The 25,378-nt window shown below is 41.5% G+C and overlaps 1 protein-coding gene across 2 annotated transcripts in view; it reads right to left on the bottom strand.

Annotated features, from left to right (window-relative positions):
• Positions 1-18,084, bottom strand: part of UAP1 (UDP-N-acetylglucosamine pyrophosphorylase 1) — a 30,384-nt gene extending 12,300 nt beyond the window's left edge. For both annotated transcript variants that reach the window (XM_063133653.1, XM_063133661.1), the window contains exons 1-6: positions 18,037-18,084; positions 16,233-16,527; positions 12,076-12,280; positions 6,276-6,451; positions 2,210-2,382; positions 338-531 (exon numbers count right to left, since the gene is read on the bottom strand). In XM_063133653.1, the coding sequence (XP_062989723.1) occupies positions 338-531; positions 2,210-2,382; positions 6,276-6,451; positions 12,076-12,280; positions 16,233-16,524 (1,040 nt within the window). In that variant the 5' untranslated portion in view covers positions 16,525-16,527; positions 18,037-18,084. The remainder of the gene's footprint in view (positions 1-337; positions 532-2,209; positions 2,383-6,275; positions 6,452-12,075; positions 12,281-16,232; positions 16,528-18,036) is intronic.
• Between the last annotated feature and the right edge of the window lie 7,294 nt (positions 18,085-25,378).

Genomic DNA, 25,378 nt, shown 5'->3' with positions numbered 1-25,378 from the left:
TTACCACTTAAATCTACAGCATATATAAACTGATCCAGGTCACTAAAAATGCTACCACATTAATATTTAAAGGAAAGACATTTTATTTTGCCAGGCCTTTTAATCTGCCACAACTTAAAGCTCTTTATATTCCATGACCAGTTTTTGTGCTATGTGTTTGTGGTTGTTTTTATTATTATTGAATTGTAAATGTATTTATTTCTTGTTAAACCAGCCAGAGAACTCTACAAATATTGTTAATAAATAAATAAATACAGATTTTGGCATGCAACAGAAGGGTCAGAATTGCCTTAGAATTACATGTCATGAACCACCCATGACTAAAGAAGGCCCATACTTGACAATGTCTCTCAGAAACTCCACGGTGAAGTAGTGATTGGCAATGTTCCCAGCATTAAAAAGTAGCCGGCCATCAGGACTTCTTTTCTGTGCTGTTGCCAGAGAGATCTCGCTGTATTCCACCACCTTGTAAACGCCACCCACTCGGCACACCACACCAACTGGCTCTGTGGGGTTGGTCTTTTCAACTACCTAAAAGAGGATAACAAAGAGTCTTGTAGCATCTTGAACACTAACACATTTATTGTGGTATAAGCTTTTGTAGACAGATGCATTAAGTGTTATCTTCCATTGGCTGGTATAATTACAAATGGCTGTAGAAGGGGGGGGGAATGTAAATGATGGGGTGGCAAAAAACACAGTCTGTGACAATTAAATTAAGTGACCATTCACAAGACAAAAGGGTAGTTGCAAAGTAATGTATACACACATTGTCAAAATGTATAGAAAGCAATAGATATTTTTTGTTGCAAAGTAAAAGCCAGGTCTGGACAATATTTTAATATTTTTATTATGGTCAGAGAGAGATTAAGGTACCAATTAAAAGTAAAGATTTTTTTTGGGGGGGAACCTCCCCCCCCCCCAACTTAAACCAAAAAAAGAAAAAGAAAGATAAAATCCATTTTTTAAAACGTCAGATAAATGCAAGTAACACTTTGAAAATTCTGTAGGTATAGGCTGTAAGCTTCATTCAGAAGTGCCCAAAGTCCAAAGCTAATAACTGCATCTCAGGGCCTTTGTTCAGTTTTGATCCAGTGACAACTGACTACATAGCCAACTATGTCATTCCTCTTTGCCCCCCATGATCACAGGTGCTAAATGGGTGATATAAGAGCTTGTAGGTTCTTCTGTTACTAAGAAAATCAGCTGAAACAAAAATAACCTTATTCACTACATAACCAAAACACTTAAAACTGGGAAACAGCACCACTGAAACAATCCCTGTAGTTCTTATAAACGTACTGCTGCAGTTTAACTCTTTCTTTAGCTCTATTTCATCACATTGGGCTGTCATTCCTTTGCACAGGAACTGCTGAAATTCAAGTCAGACATTTTACAGAAGAGGTAGACACAGTGCTTGTTAAATAACTTGTGAATTATTATTGAATCAAACTAAACTGCCATTATCATTAAAACACTAATTCCTTCCCACTCTTACTTAACTATGTCCTCATAGAACAGAGGAGTGCAGAAGAATTACAAATGTCTGATGATTTTTTTCTGTAAAATGTTTGTGAATTCATCCTTGATTTTTCATTCTGTTCTACTGAGTTACATAGAACTCAAAATCCTGCATATTGTTACATAATCTGTTATTAGTACCTAATCTTTTTTTTAAGCAGCAGTTTGTATATAGTGCTTTTCAGTTGTTCCAGGTATTTATAGGTAGGCCAGTATTATCATGCACATGGAGGGGCTGATACATAGAGAATGGGTGGCTGGCAAGTATGGGGCTGGAGTGAGATCTAAACCAGGGACTTCCCAGCTCACTTTGGTACACCAGCTCTCTATATTGTATTTCTTATCCTTTGGAACCCACGGCACACTAGCTTTCTACACCTAACCCCCAAACACAATGAAGACTTCAGTCAACATGCTACACTGTGGTTAGGCCACTAACCCTTTTTCAGAAAAGGGTTAGTGAGTGTGTTTAAACTGTGGTTATGTAGCCACCACGGTTACAAATGGTTTACATGACACGCTAAACCATGGTTCACATGACATGCTAAGCTCAAAATGCTTAACCACTGTGGCTTAGCGTGTCGTCTGAACAGGGTCATTCTCGACAGTCTTTGTGAAGATTGGTTACCTTTTATTTATTTATTTATTTATTTATTTATTTATTTATTTATTTATTTATTTATTTTACCTTTGCTCCACAATCTGCTCCCTTCTGCACACAGAACCCAATGAACCGAGGGTCGGCCACTTTTACCAGAATATTGTCGACACAATAGACATGGATGCTGCCAATGCCTCGCCGTTCCATGTCTTCCACAATATGATGTGCTCCCAAAGCTCGGTATAGACCACCATTGCCATCTTTAGGAGGAGGTGAGAAGAGGAACACTTAATTGTATAAGGTATTTCTTATTAACTTACAGCTATTTCTGTTTACTTTTTTCTCACACATAACATTTGTCAATAAAGATCCAGTATCTTCAAATAAGACAGAAAATAACACAACAGCATCACTGACAGCTTTAATTTAGTCTGCTCCAAATGCCTTGCAAGGCAAGACCAAAATGTTTGTTTTCTAAGACAAGACAAGAAGAAAGTCACTCGTGCTCTTAAAAGGGAGTTCCATAATGGTGGTACTAAGGCAACCTCTCTTACTTATGGCCACTCAAATACTGCTGGCACCTGGAGCACAGCTTCCCCCAAAGGCCTGAGGGACCTGTGAAATTATCATAGAAGGCACCAAAGGCCAAAGCATTTAGGGCTTTAAAAGGCAGGAACACTTTGAATATAGCTCTATTCAGAAGAACATGTTAGACATATGGAATGAGCTAACTAACTGCCTGTGGAGCCAAGTGGAGCATACATTCATCACTAGAAGATCTGTTGGTCAACAGGCGATGAGGTAGCTGTGATGGCCACTGCAGAAAGAACAATCATGCTACCCAAAACACCCAATTCATCTGGCCTATAGCCCCTCTATGTTTTGTATATTTACATTTTGTATTCTCTCTCCCACCCCATAAAAATGGGATAAGTACTATGAGAAGAGGGTACTCTCCAAATTGCATCATAAATCCCCTCTATTTCCAAACTGCAGCATGCTGTTGCTTATGAAAACAAAGTGATACTACCCCCACCCAATGGGTACCAGCAGGCTTGGTAGAACCCGAAGATGTGCAGAAACACAATACAATAAAATAAAATGCTATCTTCCTCTCTCTCTATATATACACACACACACACCAAAACACCACTGTGCACACGTGCAGTGCATGTTTGCTTCACCCAGGTCTGTTGCCCAAAGTCTCCCAAATGGGTTATCTCCTGCCTTTGAAGGTGCATATCAGGTTGGCCAACAGCCAGCCCAGTCGACACGTCAAAGCTCCTCCTACTCAGGCAGGAAGCTTTCCCACTCTTGAGGACAAACTCTGAAGGTTCTCACAACACAGAGGGACACTTGTGTATACTAACAGTGACCTCAATTCTCTGTGTCGTCCCTTACACAGACAAAACAGCATCACTTAAGCACAAGACATATAAACTGCTTTGCGGGAACCCCAAGGTTTGGGGAAGTACAACATTTTTAAAGAAAAAACTAATGGGGTAAAAAAAAAACCACCTTCCCCTGCCAAATATGCCAATGAAGATTAAGCTTGTTCACAAGCCACAGAATGCTGACTTACTGCTGGGGGAATGGAAAATGGGTGAGAGGGGGAATTCAATGGAATATAATGGAGGAGAGAATGACTAACTGACTGGAACAGTGAACAAGAGCACTCCACATGGCAACGTTTTGTTACAGGTCCTATTTGTTTATTGTAAAATCTAAATGAAGGCCACACATAATGCTAAAACCCATGGTTGGTTGGTTGGTTTATTTATTTATTTATTTATTTATTTATTATTGCATTTATATCCTGCCTTTTTTCCTCCAAGGAACCTAAGGCGGTGTACATAAACCTCCTCCTCTCCATCTTATCCTCACAACAACCCTGTGAGATGGGTTGGGCTGAGAGTTTGTGACTGGCCCAAAGTCCCCCAGTGGGTTTCCATGGCCAAGTGGGAACTAGAACCTGGATCTCCTGACTCCCAATCCAACACTTTATCCACTACACTACACTTTAGCCACTACACCACACCACGCTATTTAAACCATCCTTGGTTGTCCTATCCAAGGTTTGTTTGGTAGACAAACAAACCGAGGTTTGTTTTCTCAGTCTATAGGTTGCTTGTTTCCCTTCTCTTTTGCCTGCTCCCTCCCTGTACCAAATACCTTTGCAGCTGCAGTACTGACATGAAAAAAGGCTGAGGTTTATATTTTTATTGCTCCTGCCTGCTGCCTTTGTAGCCTGGCAAAACAACCAATGAACAAACCACAATTCTGGGTTCACACATAAAAACACATAGTTTAAATAACCCAATATTCACAACCCAACAAAAAACTATAGGAGCTTCCTTTTCAATAATGGTCACATTCAAATGATCCTTTAGCCAGTTGTTGGAGGACCAAGTGGCCATGGTGCCTCGGAGCAACTTTTACCAGCTTCTGCTGGATCGCCAGCTATAGCCTCTTCTGGACAGGGATAGGTTGGCCACAGTGCTACTGGCATTAGAAACCTTAAGACTGGATTACTGCAATGCACTCTATTTGGGGTTGCCCTTAAGACCGCTCCGGAAGCTGGAGCTAGTGCAGAACACAGCAGCTCAACTGTTGTCAATAGATGCCTCTTTTCAGCATGTAACTCCTTTGCTAAGGGAATTGCACTGGCTGCCTACTGGCTACCGGGCCAGGTTTAAGATTTTGGTATTAATATACAAAGCCCTAAACAACTTGGGACCAGGATACCTGTGCGAGTGCCTTCTCCCTTATCAACCTGCCTGGTCACTGAGGTCATTGGAGGGCATGCTCCTGGTGGTTCCATGTGGAGCTATGGTCTAAATGGAGTCCACCAGGAAAAGAGCCTTTAGTGTGGTGGACTCTTCTCTTTGGAACTCCCTGCCCCTGAAGGTCAGGCAGGCGCCAACACTAGGCTGCTTCCAGTGCCGCCTGAAAACAACTCTATTTCGAGAAGCCTTTTTTAACTGAATTGACTAGCCACTGTTTTTCCAGTCCTTTGTTTATAAATTGAACAATTTTAAATTGCTTTTTCAAACTTCTTTATTTTTAATGTTTATACCTACATGCACCGCTCCAGAATCTATTTTAGATATGGAGTGGTATATAAAAAAAATTGAAATAAATAAATAAAAGATAAGGCTTAAAATTGAAATAAAGGATCTTCAAGATACCGTGCCATTTACATCCTTGGAAAATCCATTACGCTGCAAATTGAAGACGCTGATTTTGTCAAAGCAGCAGGCAGGCGCTGCGTAAGGGCCCAGTGCTTGTTGGGGTCATTGGTTATAAAAGCAACTCAATAAATGTTGGATCTCATTTTACCTTATGACCCAACAATGGTTTTTTTTTTTATTGAAGTACATTAAAAGTGTTACCCGGTTGACTCCCATGAGTTACTGCTGTACACATTTGTTTTTGCTTGCCTTTGGGTAATAGTGGAAGTCTCTTTTGGAACCACCTACAAAAAAGCAAAGGCTCCTCAAAGTATGAAATTGATCACTCTTTTTTGAGCGCCAAATTGAAATGACAATTTATCAATCAAATACGGAGACAAGATATGCAATGTATCATAAAATATAAAATTAGGAGACAAACTCTCACGGTGATCTCATTTATTGTAATTAGTGATGTTATCTCCGTTTAGCTATTAATTGGTAAAATCTGGTAACAAGTATGGATATCTATGCTATGTCCTGCTAGTTTTTGAACAATATTCTATTTTTAAACTGTTTTGTAGGGTTTATCAATCTTTGTGGTATCTTTTGCATGACAAAAAGGGATGAATTTCTCTGTAGTGGAATCAAAGCCATTTTTTTCTGTTTCATGCAGAGAGATAAAAAAAAGAGGCTATCAAGATTACCTTGTATGCCCTCTTCCGCCCTTGTGTTTTTAGTCTGGGGTGCCTAACTTCAATTACCAAAGATAAGATAATTGGTCCTGTTGTCCCCAGCCCCACAAATTCTTTCAGAGTGACCTCATAAGTTTCCTATATCTCCACACCTTCATAATTTGGTTAATTAGCACAAACAAACAATTAAAGCCCGATGAGTGAGAGAAAAGGGTTGAGACAGTCACCAGAGCAGAGAGGAGAAATTGTGGTGGTATCACTGGAAAGTGCTTTTGTGCATTGTTGTACCTGGTGCCATACAGACTTTGCCCTTCTCTTCCAGGAGAATTTTCCCATCAAAGTCCATAGCAGGCAGCATCCCCTGTTGGAAGAAGACCACATTCTCCTTCTTTAAGCCAAAGTATTTGTGCTTCAGGAAAAATTCCTTAGTCAATTCCATCGTCCTCCCACTAGTCATGATGTACCTGTTCAGCAAAACACAACAAATGAATGCTAGTTCAATAAGGCAGGAAGCAAACATGTTACAGGGGCTTGCAATCCATGCAGGTCCGGCCCAAGGCAGGTCACTGCCTGAAGAGCCGGGGACCTGCTGTGTCCCCTTAGCCCCCTCCCCTCCACCTAGAGATGTAAAATATATATATAAAAAATTGAAGCAATGAAAAAAACACGTTTTCCCATTTCTTTTCAGGGGGAAACAGATTTTTTTTGGAAAAAATGGGGGAAATGCAATATTAGCACTTTTTTACAGGTTGAAAGTCACTTTGTTACTTTAGGAACATAAAATGTAATTATGTAGAAGTTTGTTTGGCATAAAATGATCACATTTGGTATATTAAAAGTACAGTGTAATCAAACAATTATTACAAGTTGAATTTACTTCTTTTTTTAAAAAAAAATCTACAATACTTAAACATACACCATTACAATTAAAAAATATATACTACATAATTATTAATTAACATTAATATCTTATCTATATAACATAATCAACATATAAGTGCACCCCCCACCTCGGGATCTCATTCCTGGTTCCAAAATCTCATACTTTCTTCTGCTGGTGGTTCCCCACTTCCCTTAGAAAACACAAATATTAGGAACTGCTTCCAGATTCCTTCAAAATCATTTGTTTTAGCTATACCTCTTCTCACTTTAATATTACAAGTCAATTTGTCATTAATAGCTATATCCCATACTTCTTTGTACCATTCTTCAATACAACAATCTCCCTGAATCTTCCAGTTCCTAGCTACAATCAATCTTGCTGCCGTCAGCAAATTCGATATCAATTCCTTAATTTCTTTTTTGCATTTTAAATCTTCAAGTAGTGACAGTAATGCAACTTTTGGTGTTTGTTTTATCTTCAATCCCACAATTTCTTCAATCTCTAAAAACACCATCTTCCACAATTTTTGTACATATTTGCATTCCCACCACATATGTAAATACGTTCCTTTTCCCCCACATCCTCTCCAACAATTTGCTGAATGCTGATTATTTATCTTACTTAATCTAACCGGGGTTAGGTACCACCTCCATATAATTTTAAAGTAATTCCCTTTTATTCTCACTGACATATTTCTCAACGCTCTTTGCTTCCATAGTCCCTCCCAACTCTGTTGTCCTATTTGTACTTTCAAATCTGTCTCCCAAACCATTTCCCCTGAACTATCCATCGACCCTTTCTCCAACAATATTCTGTATATTTCACTCATTAACCCTTTTTGACACTGTTCTTTTTCCTTTATCATTTTCTTTTTTAACTATTAATTCCTCAAATTTCGTCAACTCTCTACAATCTCCATTTTCTCTTACCCACTTTTTGGTCCACTGTTCTAATTGCCAATAATTTAACCAAGTTAATTTTTTATCTTTTAAAACCTCTTCCAAATCCTCTCTTGTGTTCATTTCTCTTAACCAATCCCTTAATTTCATTTTATTTTTTTCTATTAAAACTTTACTTAATCTAATCTTTAATTTAATCTAATCTTTAATCTCGAAAGCAGCTCCCCTTTATATTTACTCCAAATCTCCCAGTGAAACCTCAAGAGCGGATTACCTATACTTTCAGCCCATTTTTTCCCTCCTTCCCTAAAAAATACATTTTCCAACTTCATCTCAATATTACTTGTGGTTGTATCCTCCATCCAATCTAAATCTCCTACTCCTATAATCGCTTCCACAATATGCCTTAACCTATTAGCTATATAATATAGGTTAATATTTGGGAGACCCAATCCTCCCTTTTTTTGACTTAAATACCATTTATTCTTGTTTACCCTCGCTTTCTTATCCCCATTACAATATTTATGATATTTTGCTAACTTTTTATCTCTAATTCTGAAATTTTTATTGGTAACATCCTGAGCACAAAGTTAATCTTTGCTAAAATCTTCATTTTTATTAATGCAATTCTTCCAAACCAGGATAAATTTAATCTTTTATATTTTTCCAATTTTACTAAAATCTCTTTTTTTAAACTATTTAAGTTCTCCTTCTCTAAACTCTCTAAATTTTTTGTAATTTTGATTCCCAAATATCTAATCTGTTCTTTAACTCTCATTTCTGTTCCTTTTCCTTCCCATTCCTTCTCTTCCTTTTTAGTATAATTGAATAACATCATCTCTGATTTGGACCAATTTATTCTTAACCCAGTAATTTCCTCAAATTCTCTCAGTTGCTGTTTAATTCTTTCCATCTTTCTTATTGGATATTTAATAGTTAGTAAAGTATCATCCGCAAACATATTCAATTTTATTTTTTTTATATCCCCTACTCCTTCTATCTCCCCATCATCTCTTATTGCATTCGCCAATAATTCCATAACTATTACAAACAGGACAGGCGAGAGTGGACATCCTTGTCTTGTCCCTCTGGCTAGTCGTATCTTATCCGTAACTCCGTCGTTCACTACCACTACGGCTGTATTTTGAGAGTATAATTGTTCTATTAGAGCTTTAAATTTATTTCCAAATCCCATTTTATTTATAACCATCTTTAATGCTTACCAGCTCACACAATCGAAAGCCTTGAAAATATCCAGTGCCAAAATTCCCGCTTTAACCTTTAACAAGGTTATTAACAGGGACTGACCGGCAAGATCACATTACGCCAGTCCTTTTACAACTTCATTGGCTGCCAGTCCAGGTCCGGGCCCAATTCAAAGTGCTGGTATTGACATTTAAAGCCCTAAACGGTTTGGGGCCAGGTTATCTGAAGGAACGCCTCCTCCCATATGTACCTACCCGGACCTTAAGATCATCTACAGGGGCCCTTCTCCGTGAGCCCCTGCCAAAGGAAGTGAGGCAGGTGGCTACTAGGAGGAGGGCTTTCTCCGCTGTGGCACCCCGGTTGTGGAACGAACTCCCCAGAGAGGTCTGCCTGGCGCCTACACTGTACTGCTTTCGTCGCCAGCTGAAGACCTTTTTATTCACTCAGTATTTTAATACTTAATTTTAACTTAAATTTAAATTTTACTGTTTTAACTCTGTATTTTAATCTTATATCAACTTTGCTGTGTGGTTTTATCCTGGTTGCGCTTTTTATACTGTATTTCGTAATTGTGTTTTAACCTGTTGGGTGTTTTACTGTGGTTTTAATTTTTGTGAACCGCCCAGAGAGCTTTGGCTATTGGGCGGTATAAAAATGTAATAAATAAATAAATAAATAAACCTTAGAGTTTTTTATCACCTGTATTACATTTAAAACTCTTCCCACTAAATTATGCATTTGTCTACCTGCTACAAATCCACATTGGTCTTCCCCTATATATTCCACTATAAATTTATTTAACCGTTTTGCTAAAATAGTTGAAAATTTTTTTTGCATCTTGATTTATTAATGAAATAGGTCTGTATGAATCAGGGACAGTCAAATCATTATCTGGTTTTGGAATTAAAATGATCAATGAGTGTTCCCATGATTCTGGTATCTTCTCTCCCTCCAATATGGCATTATACAGCTTCAATAATTTCGGTACTACTTTTTTTAAATGTTTATGCTTTTTTGGTAACTGTCAAGTCAAGTCAAGTTTATTGCTTTTGGCCAATGGCCTTTGCATAAAACAAACAACACAACAACAGTACAATCAGCAAATATGGGAAGACAAAGAATTTACAGAAGTTAAACATATGCATATAGACATAATTCATATAACACTTGATATACAAAATTTAAAAATATAGAATAGTCTAAAATAGTCTAAAATAGTGTGTCATTGTTGATCCATAAGTGATATGAATTAAATCAGATATGGTCAAATGCAATCCTCTCCTTTACAATTGACGGCTATCTCTGCTATGTATTTCTTTCTGATCTTTTTGGCAGCTTCTCGGCCTTTTGGCTAAGATCAAGTGTGTGTGGTAAGAAATGGAGCTATAAGCTCCTGAACTGTAAGGAACACCTGAACGGTAAGGAACCTCTTTGGGTTTGCCAGTTTGAGAAACAGGCAAAAAACAATTAAAAAAACAACAGCAGAAGAAATCATCAACATTAGTAACAAAGAAAATTATTTATGTCTCCGCTAGTCCTCCACAGTGTCAAGCAGACATAAACCCCCCATTCCCATAAAAACAACTGAGAAAAAAAGTAGGGGGGAACACCAAGGTTCAATGAATATGCATGGAATTTAATCAGACTCATTTTCTGAGCTATCACAGAAGCAGAAATGCATCTTGCTCAGGCATTTGAGAGTTGTAGTCTCAGTTTGCAACCGAAGACTTACTTGTCCTTGGTGCACAGAAATTATAATAATCCGATACTGTACATAGTTTTTAGGAATAATTTGAAGAACTAAATATATGAACACCTTGTCTTAAACATTTTATTCATCATGCTAAAATAAAACATTCCATAATCCATTTTTCTTCATTTTCTCCCAATTTTTCAGGGGGGGGGGGGGAAGACTTCAGAAAAAACAACAACACCAAGACACACACTGGCACAAAAGAGTAATTTCCAAAGTGCGTATCACAAAAGAATTGCTAGAATACTTAAAAAATAAAGGCACCTATGATCCCAAGATACCCATGCACAAAAGAGGGTGCCAACTGCACCTCTGCATGACTCAGTGCTTTGCTCTTGTCTCCCTCCAATCAGCTTTTGTTGAAGGTGGGTAATTCTTAATGCTCCAATTGCACCCAAGATGGAGACATAGCAGAATTTATCTGCTCACCCACAAGAGGATTTCTGTTGTGTCTCTGCATAATTTAGGCACAAAACAGCACCTCTTGCAGAACTACAGAGGGAGGATTCCTCTGAGGGCCTGCATTTCTAATTCTTCTGTTTTTAACTGTAAGAATTATGTGTCTCCAAAAAGAAGAATGCCTCTGCTACCGGAAACATTAGCCTTAAGTGCAACATACACGTGCACACACCTGACCACTGGCCAGGCTGGCTAGGTTTAATAGGAGTTGGCATCCAATAACAACTGGACAGCCATAAGTTTCCCACCCCTGACCTACACCACACGTCGAAGATGACATTGATTTAACTTTCAGCATCTCCATAGATTCCTTTTTATGTTTACATCTTCATGAGTAAAGAACCTAATATTAAGTCTTGCCTCCCCTCTCATAACTAAATCCTCTAGTCAGATAAGCTGAACAGTTTATAAGCATGGCTGTACATATTCCATGCTAGAAACAATTCTAGGCAATCCAGATTCTGTGCCAGATTCTACAAGTTGTACAAATCACGCAAGCCGAGCAAGTTTACACGATTTCTTGAATTTGTTCTGCAAATTGTTATTACTGTATGTGGTTTATTGGAGTTTTGCTGGTTTCAGGGAGGAACAAGAGGCAAAATGCTACCCCTCTGACAAATGGTAATCTTCTTCATCCATTTCGTTAACTTTTAAGATTACAGCAGGCAGTTCCCACCTGCTTTCAAGCACATCTATGCAAACATAAGTGTTTTTAAAAAACACTTCTAAACAACAAAAACATCACTGAGATTCTGAAGAAGCTGAATTCTGGGCCAATAACCTTTTCTGAACTCCAATGGGATCTCAATATCCACAAAAAGCAGAAAGCTAGCAAAACCTACCTCTGAACTACTAGATGACAATTACAGAAATAGCCAAGATGCTTACCATGGAATTACACACTTGCGATCAAGTTGTTTTTCAGCTAGTTGCTCCAGTTTCAAGATACGCTCTGCTTGAATCTGGAAGAGGGTTTTGTGGGATGGTAGGCCTACATCATACATTCCCTTGGGGTATGAGACACCCAGCCTTGTCCCCTGTCCACCAGCTAGGAGAAGAACAGCTACCTTGCTCTGAGAAATCTGTCGCAGACCTAAACCAAGTGAGAAAAATAAAAGTGAATTTATCTCAGGTCAGTTTATTTTATTTTGACATTTTATTGCAAAACAGAGAGTCTTCTGGTGGAACAGTATTGAAATATAATAAATAGTTTAATATAGGATATATATTTTATTTATTTATTTATTTATTTATTTATTACATTTCTATACCACCCAATAGCCGGAGCTCTCTGGGCGGTTCACAAAAATTAAAACCATTCAAAGTATAAAACAACAGTATAAAACCATAATATAAAATACAATATAAAAGCTCAACCAGATAAAAACAGCAGCAATGCAAAATTACAAATTTAAAAACACCATGTTAAAATGTATTTATATTGTTAAAATGTTGGGAGAATAAAAAGGTCTTCACCTGGTTTCTAAAAGCATATAATGTAGGTGCCAAGCGAACCTCCTTAGGGAGCTCATTCCACAGCCGGGGTGCCACAGCAGAGAAGGCCCTCCTCCTGGTAGCCACCTGCCTCACTTCGTTCGGCAGGGGCTCACATAGGGTAGGGCATACAGTCATGCCCTATGTGAGTAATTCCCAGGCCCTTGGCTTCACCTCATTTTGATCAAGCACCAGCCATCTCTTTCCTGCCCTAACAGTTCACTTTCTTGCCCTGCTAAGCTAGAAGAAAGAGGCCTCTTTTCTCCCACCCAAAATGGAACAGTGAGCTGCCAGTATAGAAATGTATTGCTTCTGAGCCCACACTAGGAGTTTGCTTCTTCCCCTCCCAGCACAGAATGTAAGGAACCATATAGGTAGTTTGTGAACGAGGGACAGTGTGTGAAGGCGCAGGGGTGCGAGGGGGGATGTGGATGGATGGATGGAAAGTATGGGATTGAGTGGGGGAGAGAGAGAGTTTGATCCCTTTTTGTCAGTATCTAAGGCTCCCTCCTCAAAATGATGGATAATCATCATGTATGAGAGAAGGATTGAGAAAAGGGGTATCCTGTCCATAGTTTACTTTGGCCCTGCCTGCCAGCAGTATTTGGCAACCAACCACTTCCCCCACCCCCAAATTTTCTCTATACCAAAACTGAACTAAAACACATTGCACAATGCCTGCCCAGTTTTAATACTGACAACAAATGTAGCAGTTTTAACAGCTTCAAGGGAGTTTTAAGAAACTGCCAAAAAAGTTGTTTTTGAGATTTACTCTTTATTGCCAAATGACTTATAAGGCCTACACCCAGTTTTAGTATACTTGCCAGAGAGAAGATATTTATGAACCCCATATACAATTAAGCAAATTCATGTATCCTTCACAAACGTTAGGATTAAATTTTGGACAAGCCCAAGACATCACAGAACAGATAATCCATATTCCAAAGCCAAAACCTTTAAATTTCTTATCACAGGAATTTCAATATAGGCATTTCCTCAAGTAATATTTATACAAACATGCAGCTGAGTGTTTTGTGGCCGCTTCTAGATAAAACACTTCCTGGATGACTTCCTGTTTGGAAATATGCCTGAAACTATTTAAACATTTGGTTTCAAATGATCTACAGGTGAATGAGGAACACAGGTAGAAGAACAACTTGAAACAGCAAGAAAGCACAAAGTTAACCTTTAGAAAGTATTTATTCAGTAGTACTTTTATGCAACACCAAGTTTCATTGGCCTGAAGAAGAGTACTGTATTACTCAAAAGCTTGCTTTCCAGCATTTTAAACATTTCTTGATGCAAATCAGCACCTTGGTTGCTCTGCTTTTTTCCCTGCAAGCCACACAGCTACTAAGGCTCGCATCCATTATTTGCAAGTTACAGTGCTTTTGCTAGTCTAGATCAATCTGACTGGGGTCTTGATATTAGTTATGTTTTAGGGTTCATCCTTCTTTAACACCAATGCTTCAATTTGGATTTCAATACAAAACACTAGCATATCGTAATAACGAGTACTCAGATGACAGAATGCAGAGGTCAGTCTCCAGCTTCCATGGAGGGAATAGTTACAAGATGGGGGACACTTGGCTCAGCAATACTACAAATGAGAAAGATCTTGGAATTGTTGTAGATCACAAGCTGAATATGAGCCAACAGTGCGATATGGCTGCAAGAAAGGCAAATGCTATTTTGGGCTGCATTAATAGAAGTATAGCTTCCAAATCACGTGAGGAACTGGTTCCTCTCTATTCGGCCCTGGTTAGGCCTCATCTAGAGTATTGCGTCCAGTTCTGGGCTCCACAATTCAAGAAGGACGCAGACAAGCTGGAGCGTGTTCAGAAGAGGGCAACGAGGATGATCAGAGGTCTAGAAACAAAGCCCTATGAAGAGAGACTGAAAGAACTGGGCATGTTTAGCCTGGAGAAGAGAAGATTGAGGGGAGACATGATAGCACTCTTCAAATACTTAAAAGGTTGTCACACAGAGGAGGGCCAGGATCTCTTCTCGATTCTCCCAGAGTGCAGGACACGGAATAACGGGCTCAAGTTAAAGGAAGCCAGATTCCGGCTGGACATCAGGAAAAACTTCCTGACTGTTAGAGCAGTGCGACAGTGGAATCAGCTACCTAGGGAGGTTGTGGGCTCTCCCACACTAGAGGCATTCAAGAGACAGCTGGACAACCATCTGTCAGGGATGCTTTAGGGTGGATTCCTGCATTGAGCAGGGGGTTGGACTCGATGGCCTTGTAGGCCCCTTCCAACTCTGCTATTCTATGATTCTATGATTCTATGAATATAACGGCGTTTCAAAAGCAGTGTTCAAACCAACCAGTGTGCAAAGCACTTATATGAAAAAATAAATAAAAAGAGGTACTAGGATACTGAAAGTGCAGCTTCACCATACATGGAGATTTTATAGGAGACAAGGGAGGGGCTATGACAACGTATGCATGTATGAAGCCTAAGGGTAAACCCCTCCTATCTGCCGTTAAGGGACTTCAGGAGAAAGGGCTGGGAAAGGTCACTGCTTGTGACCCCAAAGAGCTGGTTTCCCTTGAGACACATGCACTGAACTGACTCAAGCAGCTCCTACTCCATCTGCAGTCACACTGTATCATTTCTGTGGACAAGTGGTATATTATGAAATGATATGCTTAAATTTCTAACGCCCTTACTTAAGAGCAGGCTCACATGTACAGCAGCCACCAACCTGTTTTCTAGCAAGCTTTTCTGAACTCAGGGCAAAACGCATAAGAATTCCCCTAAACAAAGAAAGTTTACCTCGGTTGTGGCATTAAGTTTTGTTCCTAACAGAAAGTGAAAAATTCACTTAAAAGAATGGATAATATTGCATTCAACAGGCCACTTCCTTGAGAACCAGGAGGTACACCCAAGCAATTTTATTTTGGAAATATTAATCACAGATACATAGATTTGCCTACCACCCATATCACATATTTTCATATTGACAGGTCACATTGTGTTCTTGTGGTTACACTTTGTCTCAGGAGCCAAATACTATCACCACTGGCATATATGAAAACCTTAGAGTCCTGAGATGCATTTCTCAGTGTCAACTCTTAAGATCCATTTCTCAGTGTTGACTGTGCTGTGCCAGCCAGGTATTTACAGATGGTAGGGATGTCCCAACAATAGGTGGGAATTCGGTACCACAAAAATAGTTACTGTAGCTAGAGCTTTTAAATAGCGATACTACTACATAAAGTAAAAAACAGACACAATAGAAGAAAGTGAATTAGGGGTGGGTATCATGAATCTTTATGCTGTATGAATCGGTAAAAACATATTAAACTACTAAAACCCATTTTCATCAAGGCACATGCAAGAACTGGGCTAGAACAGGTGCTGGCTGAACTTCTCCCTAGCATTAGCTCACACCTCCCAAAGGAGAGCTTTTTCATGCTTCTAAAAGAAGGAGAGAAGTAAGCCAGTGATCTCTTGGTCTATTTGCATAGACTGCATCACTTCAGGAACCAGGTCTGTTTCCATAAAACTGCCCTATGAGTAAAGCAGAATCGCACTTAGTACCTTCCTCTTCCCAAGTTGGCAGTTGAGTTCGGTCCCGGGTCGCACTCCCCAAGACCTCACGTGGCACAGGTTCCATCTTGGCATCCATGTTCTCCTGCCTTGGTAAACGGCTGCCACCTATCATGGCCTTCTGAAAAGCCTGGCCCAACTCCTCCAGGTCCATGGCTTTCAACTCCATATGCAGCTCCTGTTGCTCTGGCACACTCAGCTCATCCCAGAACTTTAGGAGGTGGCTCTGCCCTGCCTCAGCCAAGCAGTGCTGGAGCACACGGACATCATTCTCCCTATCCATAGTCTGTGGAGGGAAGAGAAGACGTTTCATAAGGTTCACTGAGAAACAAGCAGTGTCCAAACATGAAGTACTGATTAGAGGGGCATGCAGGCATTGGATAAGATTTCTTGCTCCTCACCCTGGACAACCATTTGCACCCAAAAGGGTTAGATGGGTGCGCAGAAACCTATATAATTTCTATTCACAGCAAGAGAAAGCTACAAACAAAACATCCCTAAGAACCACACCCACCAAGAGGAGCCACTGGGCCAGGCTGGTGGCCTAACTCCTTAGCAGCATGTGTATGGTCCAAGGCAAATGTATCTATTTATGGCAAACGTACCCTCCCACTTTGACCCTCCATTCCCCCAAACTCTCATTTATGCAGAGTTTTACAAGGTTGGTTACTTGACAGGCAAAATATGACGTTTCCTTTCAGTCATCCAGCACACATTTACAAAGGGCAATAGCAAATACTGAACCAGGGTGGGGAAGGCGGTTACAATTATTCCCAACTGCTCTACGCTAATCTGTAGAACAATGATAACATTACCTGCGTGTGTACCCTTAGGAACCATCCCAGAGACACACAGACTGGCTGGCTTGCAAGATTCATACACACAGACGCACACAAGGTCGGCTCCTCACATGCATTGGGACAACCTCCCAGCTTGATGCTATGAATATTTTACTCCAAAGTAAAGCCCACTCTGTTCAATAAGATTTGCTCTCAGGTAAGGGCACACAGGATTGAAGCTTAGGCCGTAGCTAGACCTAAGGTTTATCCCAGGATCATCCCGGGTTCGTCCCTGCCTGAGCGCTGGATGCCCTGCGTGGCACTTACCCTATTTCTTCGATTCTAAGATGCACTCTTTTCCCCATATAAACATCTCTAAAAACGGGGTGCGTCTTAGAATCACGGGTGTGTCTTAGGGCTTTTTCCCCCTGTTGGTGGTACTGAAATTAGTGTGCGTCTTACAATCGGTAGATGAGCAGGTTTGACCCCAGGACAATCCTGGGATAAACCTTAGGTCTAGCTGTGGCCTTAGTCACCTTACCCATATATCACACTTCCTCCTAAATCGAGCACACCAGGCGCAACACAAACGCCAACATGATTATGTGCTTAGGGCAAGAAGCGTGCCTTTGGCTTGTACTACCCTGGAAAGTGCCATTAAAAACTTTAAATACAAAATGACACAGGCAGCCCCACATTATTAACCAGAGCAGGAGCTACTATATATATATAAAAAACCACTGTAAAGAGCATAGCTGATACTGTTGTTCGATTTAACACAATTATTGTAATTATTCGAAATTCAGTACGCGGGGCTCAGTTTTAACGAAAGTAAGTGACATGCAATTTCAGTTCCTTCCAGCAATATGTAAACCCTTCAACGCCCCGAAGGGAAACCCCTCCCCAGCTGCGAATTCCCTCGCCCCGGGGCTGACTATGAGAGGGCAAGGGCAGGGGCAGCACCAGCACCAGCACCAGCACCAGCTCCCGCCTGCTGCACTCAGCTGCTCACTCACCTCCAGCCGCAGCAATGCCAGCTCCTCCGGGCCAACCGCTCTTGCCTTTCTGGCTCCCTCCCTCCCACCACCAGCAACCCATCAAAAGCTCTCACAAGCCCTGCCCACCCTCAGCCTACGCTAACCAATAGCGACGCGGGAGGCGGATCCCGGACCCCCAAACGCCGTCTCCTCTCGATTAGTTGGTGGGCGAAAACACGGGGTATGCTGCCACGTCACGCCCGGGAGCGGAACAGCCACGCAACGCGGCTGGCTCAACGCCAAGGAGGGAGGGAAGGAGGAGCCAAGGTCACCGCCTGAGAACAGCGCGAGGCGCGCGCGCGTGGTGGGAGGGACGGAGCTTATGTGCTGAAGACGGGTACTGTTGCTGTAGCAACGGCGCTGCTCACGTCCTGGTCGCCAGGGCGGGCCTCACTGCTTCTGAATCACCTCAGGCGGGGCTGGCGAAATGCCTTTCAGGTTATCTCCCTTTGGGCCTCGTTTTTGGGTTTTTTTACCATCTAAGCTTGATGAAAAGTTCTGGTGGGCTCAAAAGTGTACATATTATTATTATTATTATTATTATTATTATTATTATTATTATTATTATTATTATTATTAATTGTATTTTTATAAAAAAAAAAAAACCCAATAGCCGAAGCTCCCTGGGCGGTTCACAAAAACTAAAACCATTCAAAGTATAAAACAAACAGTATAAAAACATATAAAATACACATTAAAATGGGTTAAAACATACCATACATGATGAAAACATCCTGAAAACATCCTAAAATTCCACTGGATAGGCCTGCTGGAATAGATCAGTCTTTGTTGCTTTTTTAAATGCTAAAAGACTTGTCAAGTTGACGAGGCCATTCCACAGTCTGGGAGCAGCAGAAGAAAAGGTCCTCTGGGTAACAGTTGTGATGTTTCACTTCGCCTAATAAAGTTATTGCCCTAATACAGATTTGGGCGTTTATCTTAACAGCAAGCCTGGCCGTAAGAAAACCGTTGCTTTTCACATAACCGAAAGCTCTACCAGAGGGGTTGGGGGAACCACCCTGCACAAAACTGGCAGGTGAAGAAGAGTTTTACTTCACCCTGTACATTAGCTTTCTAGGAGGAAGGATACATATTATTTCCTTCGCTCTGAAAGTGGCACTTCAAACAATGCTTTACCACTTTAGTTAACATTACTAGTCCTTCATTGCAACTGCAACTTTGAGACACTGGAATTATAAGGGCCAGCCAGTCCACACTTTTTAGGCGCAGGTTGGGGGGATTAAAAAAATTACCTTGAAATGACACTATTAACGCAGTTCTAAGAACAAAAACAGTACAGAGTGGATATCATGCTTTAATATTGTTCAAAATGCTAGAACAGATATGTCTCTGGGTGCAGAAATCACCAGGGTCTTGCTATTTACTGTTTTATTCTGTACAGCACCATGTACATTGATGGTGCTATATAAATAAATAATAATAATAACATATACCGTATTTCTTCAATTGTGAGACGCCATCGATTGTAAGACGCACACTAATTTCAGTACCACCAACAGAGAAAAAAAACCTAAGACACACCTGCGATTCTAAGACGCACCCCATTTTTAGAGATGTTTATATGGGGGGGAAGTGTGTCTTAGAATCGAAGAAATATGGTAGAATAAAAGACCACAGGGGCCTCCAGCATGTTAAAGACTAACAGATTTATTGTGGCACCATACTGCCAACAAGTGCCCACTTCATCAAATGTGTTGTGGCCTCTAGTCCACACATAAAAACAATTTGCACCAAAACTCTGTTTCACTTTAACATGGCACAGAATTCTTTGTTGGATATGCTGTAACAAACTACGCATCTGGAAAATTAAAAAAATGTTAAATTTGATTATGATTGGTCTTAGAACCACAGAACAGGAAACAGGAACAACATTAATTAAATTACAAACTGTCAGGCATTGCTCATGGAATTAGGTCACTCTGAGAAAAGCAAACAAAAAACAGCAACAAAAAGAAGAAAAATAAGTAAGATCCTCCAGTAAAAAGGGAAAAAGGTAATTCTAAGAAAACAGTGATATTTTTTTTTATTTATTTACAACATTTATATACTGCTCAATTATCTAACACAATTTCTAGAGTGGTGAACATAGATATAAACAGTAAAAGAAAGATTTAAAAAGCAAATTAAAATTATTCAATTTAGTAACAAAGGAGCCGGGGGGGGGGAAACAGTGGCTAGACAGTTGGGGAAGGCTTCTCGAAACAGATGTTTTCAGGAGGCGCCGGAAACAGCCTAGTGTTGGCACCTGCCTGACCTCTAAGGGCAGAGAGTTCCATAGAGAAGGGGCCACTACACTAAAGGCTCTTCTCCTGATGGATTCCAATTGGGGCACGGGTCCACGTGGAACCACCAGGGGCATGCCTTCTGACAACCTCAGTGATCGGGCAGGCTGGTAAAGGAGAAGGCACTCTCTCAGGTATCCTGGTCCCAAGTTGTTTAGGGCTTTATACACTAGTACCAAAACCTTAAACCTGGCCCAGTAGCCAGTGCAATTCCCTCAGCAAAGGAATCACATTCTGAAAAGAGGCAGCTTCTGACAACAGCCAAGCTGCTGCATTCTGCACTAGCAACAGCTTCTGGACCAGTCTTAAGGGCAGCCCCACATAGAGCGCATTGCAGTAATCCAGTCTTGAGGTTATTAATGTTCATATCTCTGTGACCAATCTATTCCTGTCCAGAAGAGGACATAGCTGGTGAAACAGCCGAAGCTGGTAAAAGGTGCTCAAAGGTGCCATGAAGTGACAATGTTGGATCTAGGAGTACCCTCCCAAACTATGAACCTGATCCTTCAGAGGGAGTGCAACCTCATCCAAAACAGGCAATAAGCCTATTTCCTGGACACAGGAACTACTCACCCACAGAGCTTCCGTCTTGTCAGGATTCAGCTTCAGTTTATTGGCCCTCATCCAGCCCATTACTGAGTGTAGGCATTGATTTAGGACTTGCACAGCCTCTCCTGATTCAGATGTCTCAGGGAGATAGAGCTATGTGTCATCAGTGTACTGATGGCATTTTGCTCCAAATCCCCTAATGACCACCCCCAAAGGTTTCGTATAGATGTTAAACAAAATTGGGGACAAGATGGTGCCCTGTGGTACCCTATAGCTCAGTTGTCAAGGGGCCAAGAAATGATCAGCCATTGTTACTCCGTGAAATTGACTCGGCAGATAGGACTGGAACCACCATAACACAGTGCCTCCAACACCCACCCCAAAGAGTCAATCGAAGAGGATACCATGGTCGATGGTATCAAAAGCCGATGAGAGATCAAGCAGAATTAACAGGGTTGCACTCCCCTGGTCTCTTTCTCAATAAAGGTCATCCATCAGGGCAACCAAGTCTGATTCAGCCCCATAACCAGGTCGAAACCCAGATTGAAATGGGTCTAGAAACAGTGTCCTCCAAGAGGGCCTGCAGTTGTTTTGCCACAACCCTCTCCAATACCTCCCTAAGAAAGCAGTATATGCAACTGAGCGATAGTTGTCTAATATTGGATCCAGAGTGGGCTTCTTCAGGAGTGGTAGCACCACCTCCTCTTTAAGGACATCAGGGACAACCCCTTCCTGCAGAGAAGCATTCACCACACCCAGGACCCACTCGGTCAAACTCCCTCAGCTAGCTTGTATTAGCCAGGAGGGGCAAGGATCGAGAGGGCACATTGCTGCAAGTGCCTTGTCAACATCATCAGCTTGCAGCAGTTGAAACTAATCCCACAAAATCAGGCAGATGGTGGTATCAGACACCTTGACTGGAACTGCACTAATAACAGTGTCAAGTTTGCTGCGGTGACATGTGTTTTTGTCCTCAAAGTGAGATGCAAAAAGGTCACAGCGGGTCCTTGAGGGAACCAGGGCTACATTCACTGTGGAGAGTGTTAACAACCCCTGGACCACTCAAAAGAGCTCTTCTGGACAGCTACTTGAGGATGCGATTTAGGCAGCAAAGTAAGCCTTCTTTGCTGCTTGCACCACCCCACGATAGGCACAATTATGTCATCTTCACTTTGAGTCTTGCACTACCTGCGCTCTAGCCAACATCCAGCCTGTTTCATTGTCCACAGTATACCAGGGAGCAGAGCGGGCTCCACAGTGCCAGAGAGGGCACTCAGGTGCAATCAAGTTGATGGCCCTCTGCATCTCACTATTCCATAATGATGCTAGGGCCTCAGCTGGATCGCCAGCTCTGTCCACTGGAAAGTCCCCAAGAGAATTCAGAAATCCATCAAATTCCAACAGTCTCCTGGGGCGTTTTCAGTATTGCAAGCTCAGCACCCTCTTTGTTGAGCCTCATCGTCCTCTCTTTTACATTTGAGATGACTCTGGCACATTGTTGCAACTCCATTGTTCCAGCCTGGAATAGCTATTGAGAGTAACTGGTAGGCATGTGCTCTGCTCCGATTAGAATTGGAGAATCAGAAGCGAATTGGCCTGCTCCGCCTTGCCCAGAGGCGGAGTAGAAGCGGACCGTGGACCCTTAGAAGCACGGCGAAGAGAAGCGCCCATAGGCGGAGCGATTCTCTTTTCGCGGCGCGATCCGATCACCATTTTGGAAAATTTCGCCCATAGGATTGCATTGCGGAAAAGAATAGGGGATAACTGTGTTGTTTTTTAAGCTATCTTTCTGAAACTTCTTGTGAGAGAGTCGTGGCTGGGGGTCATTTTGAGCCTACTCTCAGCTCTCTGCTTGGTGCGGTTCGCTTGCTATATATTTTTTTAAAATCGGGTAAAAAAACCGGGAGATTTACCTTTTTGAAGTGCTGAGGGGCAGAGTCAACTCCCGGTCATGATCACATGATCTCAAAGTTGGAGGAGGGGATAGGCAAAATGGGATACTTGGGATACTGGGAACTTCTCTTTCTTAGTCTGAACAGACTTTTCCCAGTGTTTTTTAAAACAATAGCCCCACCAAATGCACAAACACAACCTGAAATCATATACTAAGCAAATAAATAACAGATAGGAAACACAGCACTGCTACCCACCCAAACCTTGGTGAACAACTGAATAGATGTGGTGCAAGGGGATGAAGTCCCCTAGGGCATGTGGACATGCCCAGTGCACAGACACTGTGTCCTGCCCTTGGAGGGTCATCAGAGTACTCCAAAGGTTAACCAGTGGAGAAGCAAGCTAGCTAATGCCTATCATGAGTTGAAGTGTTAGTTTGCTTCTTAAAGACTGGTCCCTAGACAGGGCCAGTCAAAATTGGCACAGTTCCCCCTCCCCCTGGGCACGTCCACTTCCCTCTTACTGGTAAAAGTCAGATATAGCCTTTTAAAAAAAATTCTTCTTGTTGTTTATTCAGCAACACTGCTGCTTTTAATTCCATCCCTCCTTTGTTTATTTATTTGTTTATTTATTCCATTTTATATTTACACCCCATAGCCCAAGCTCTCCTGGCTTTTCCTCTTCAGTGAAGTCAGGCAGGCTTTCATTGTGGTTCAACTCCTTATTGTTGTTGTTGTTATTGTTATTGTTGCTATTAATATTAATTAGTCCTGCTATTAACATTATTATTTTGTTGTTTAGTAATGGCTGTGATCACAGTGCAGTCAATCAACTCTGAAGCAAGGATCACAAAGCTTTACTCTTATCCTCCTAGCCTCCTAGTTATGGGATGCAAAAGAAAAGGCATCTCTCTGTGCTGCTCCCACCTCACAGGGATGGTTTGCATTACTGGCTTCCTTGTGCCCCCAGAAATGTCTGCTGCCTGTCTGCCTTCCCTCCCTCTTCCCCTGCCCGCCTCGTCTTGCTTTGACTCAGAGGATAAGTCCTTCCTGCGCTCACTTAGACTTTTGGAAGTTCCAAATCAATTTTTCAAGTGTGGAAGAAGATTCATATAGGTTTATCTCTACTCCCCAATTTATGGCATGTTGGGATTTCCTTTGAAATGGCCCCATTGAGCTGTGTGCAGCTTTAAATCCCTGAGATACTGGGGTGTCCAATTTTCATAAATTCCCCAAAAATCAGGGGATGATGGGATTGGCTTGAGTCTCAGCATGCATGTGTATCCATGGATAATCTATCATGGTGCCGAGTTTGAGGTTTCTAACGTGAAAATTGATGTAGTTCTAGCATGGGACTTGATTTGGGGTGAGTTAAAAGGTTTAAGCCCCGCCAAAAATCAGGGGATGATGGGATTTGCTTGAAACTTGGCATGATTGTGGATCTAGATGGCATCTGTGAGGGTGCCTGCTTCCCATTTTTTTATCTGTCAAATTGTCGGAGAACAGTCCATGTCTGAAAATGGGGTGTCCGTTTTTCATAAATTCCCCAAAAATCAGGGGACGCTTGGATTGGCTTGAGTCTTGGCATGCGTGTGTATACGTCCATGAGGTGTCATGGTGCCAAACTTGAGGTTTCTAACTTTAACAGAAAAAAGTTGTAGACTTTTTTGGATTTCAATGCAAGCCTATGGGGGGGGGGGGAAGTGGAGCTCCGATCTGGATTCGGAGCTCCGCAGCGGAGCGGACTATAGGCGGAGCGGGGCAGAGTGAAGCGGCCCGATCCGCAAATTGCGGATCTGGAAGAGAAGCGGATCGGGGGGGGGGTGTCCGTGCACACTCCTAGTAACTGGGAGTCACTGCCTCACCTCTTTGTATTTTTGTCATGTCAAGTATGACATTCCTTTGATCTTTGGAAACTTTTGTTCAAACAATAGAAGAATTCCTAGCTCTGACCACTCAGTTTGAAAGCTCATTAGATCAGTTCCACTTGTAGCTGTTGGATCAGTATTATGTGGGTCCACGCTACTGAAAAATCACCCTGATCTCCTTCTTACTGTTGGAAGAAGTACCATTTGCTTGTTTGAAGCCAGAATCCTGTAGGCAAGCCCAGACAGAGAGAGAGAATAACACCAGAGACGCAGGAGTTTCAGCACAAACCAACCTTCAAATTCAGGAACTGGTCACACAAACCCAGGGAGAGGTATCTTTGCAAGTCTATGCTGTTTTCAGGATAAACAAATTGTAGCCTTGTATTCTTCAACCCCTTTTCTATGGTGTGTGTGTGTGTAAGAATTTTGGACTGTTTGATCAGGGGCTCAGCCATTTAGTGCAGACTTTCCTGGTCAACCAGAGAAAAGGATTGCAGCCAGGACTCCTGCTTTCTTTGAGCACCTCACCCATTGTTTCCATTGCTATCAGGACAAATTCTCCTGGAGAAGTTGTCTTGATGCACAATGTGTTTTGATCCCCTTTCTGCACAGTAAATTCCTGAAAGACGAAACAAGAGGAAGCATATAAAGCATTGTAAATCGGAGGGAATGTGCTGTAAAATCTAGGTAACGTTCTTGCCCCAGACCC

Source organism: Elgaria multicarinata, chromosome 1, assembly GCF_023053635.1.
Source record: "Elgaria multicarinata webbii isolate HBS135686 ecotype San Diego chromosome 1, rElgMul1.1.pri, whole genome shotgun sequence".
Lineage (NCBI taxonomy): Eukaryota > Metazoa > Chordata > Lepidosauria > Squamata > Anguidae > Elgaria > Elgaria multicarinata.
This window is presented reverse-complemented; position numbering and strand designations above follow the sequence as displayed.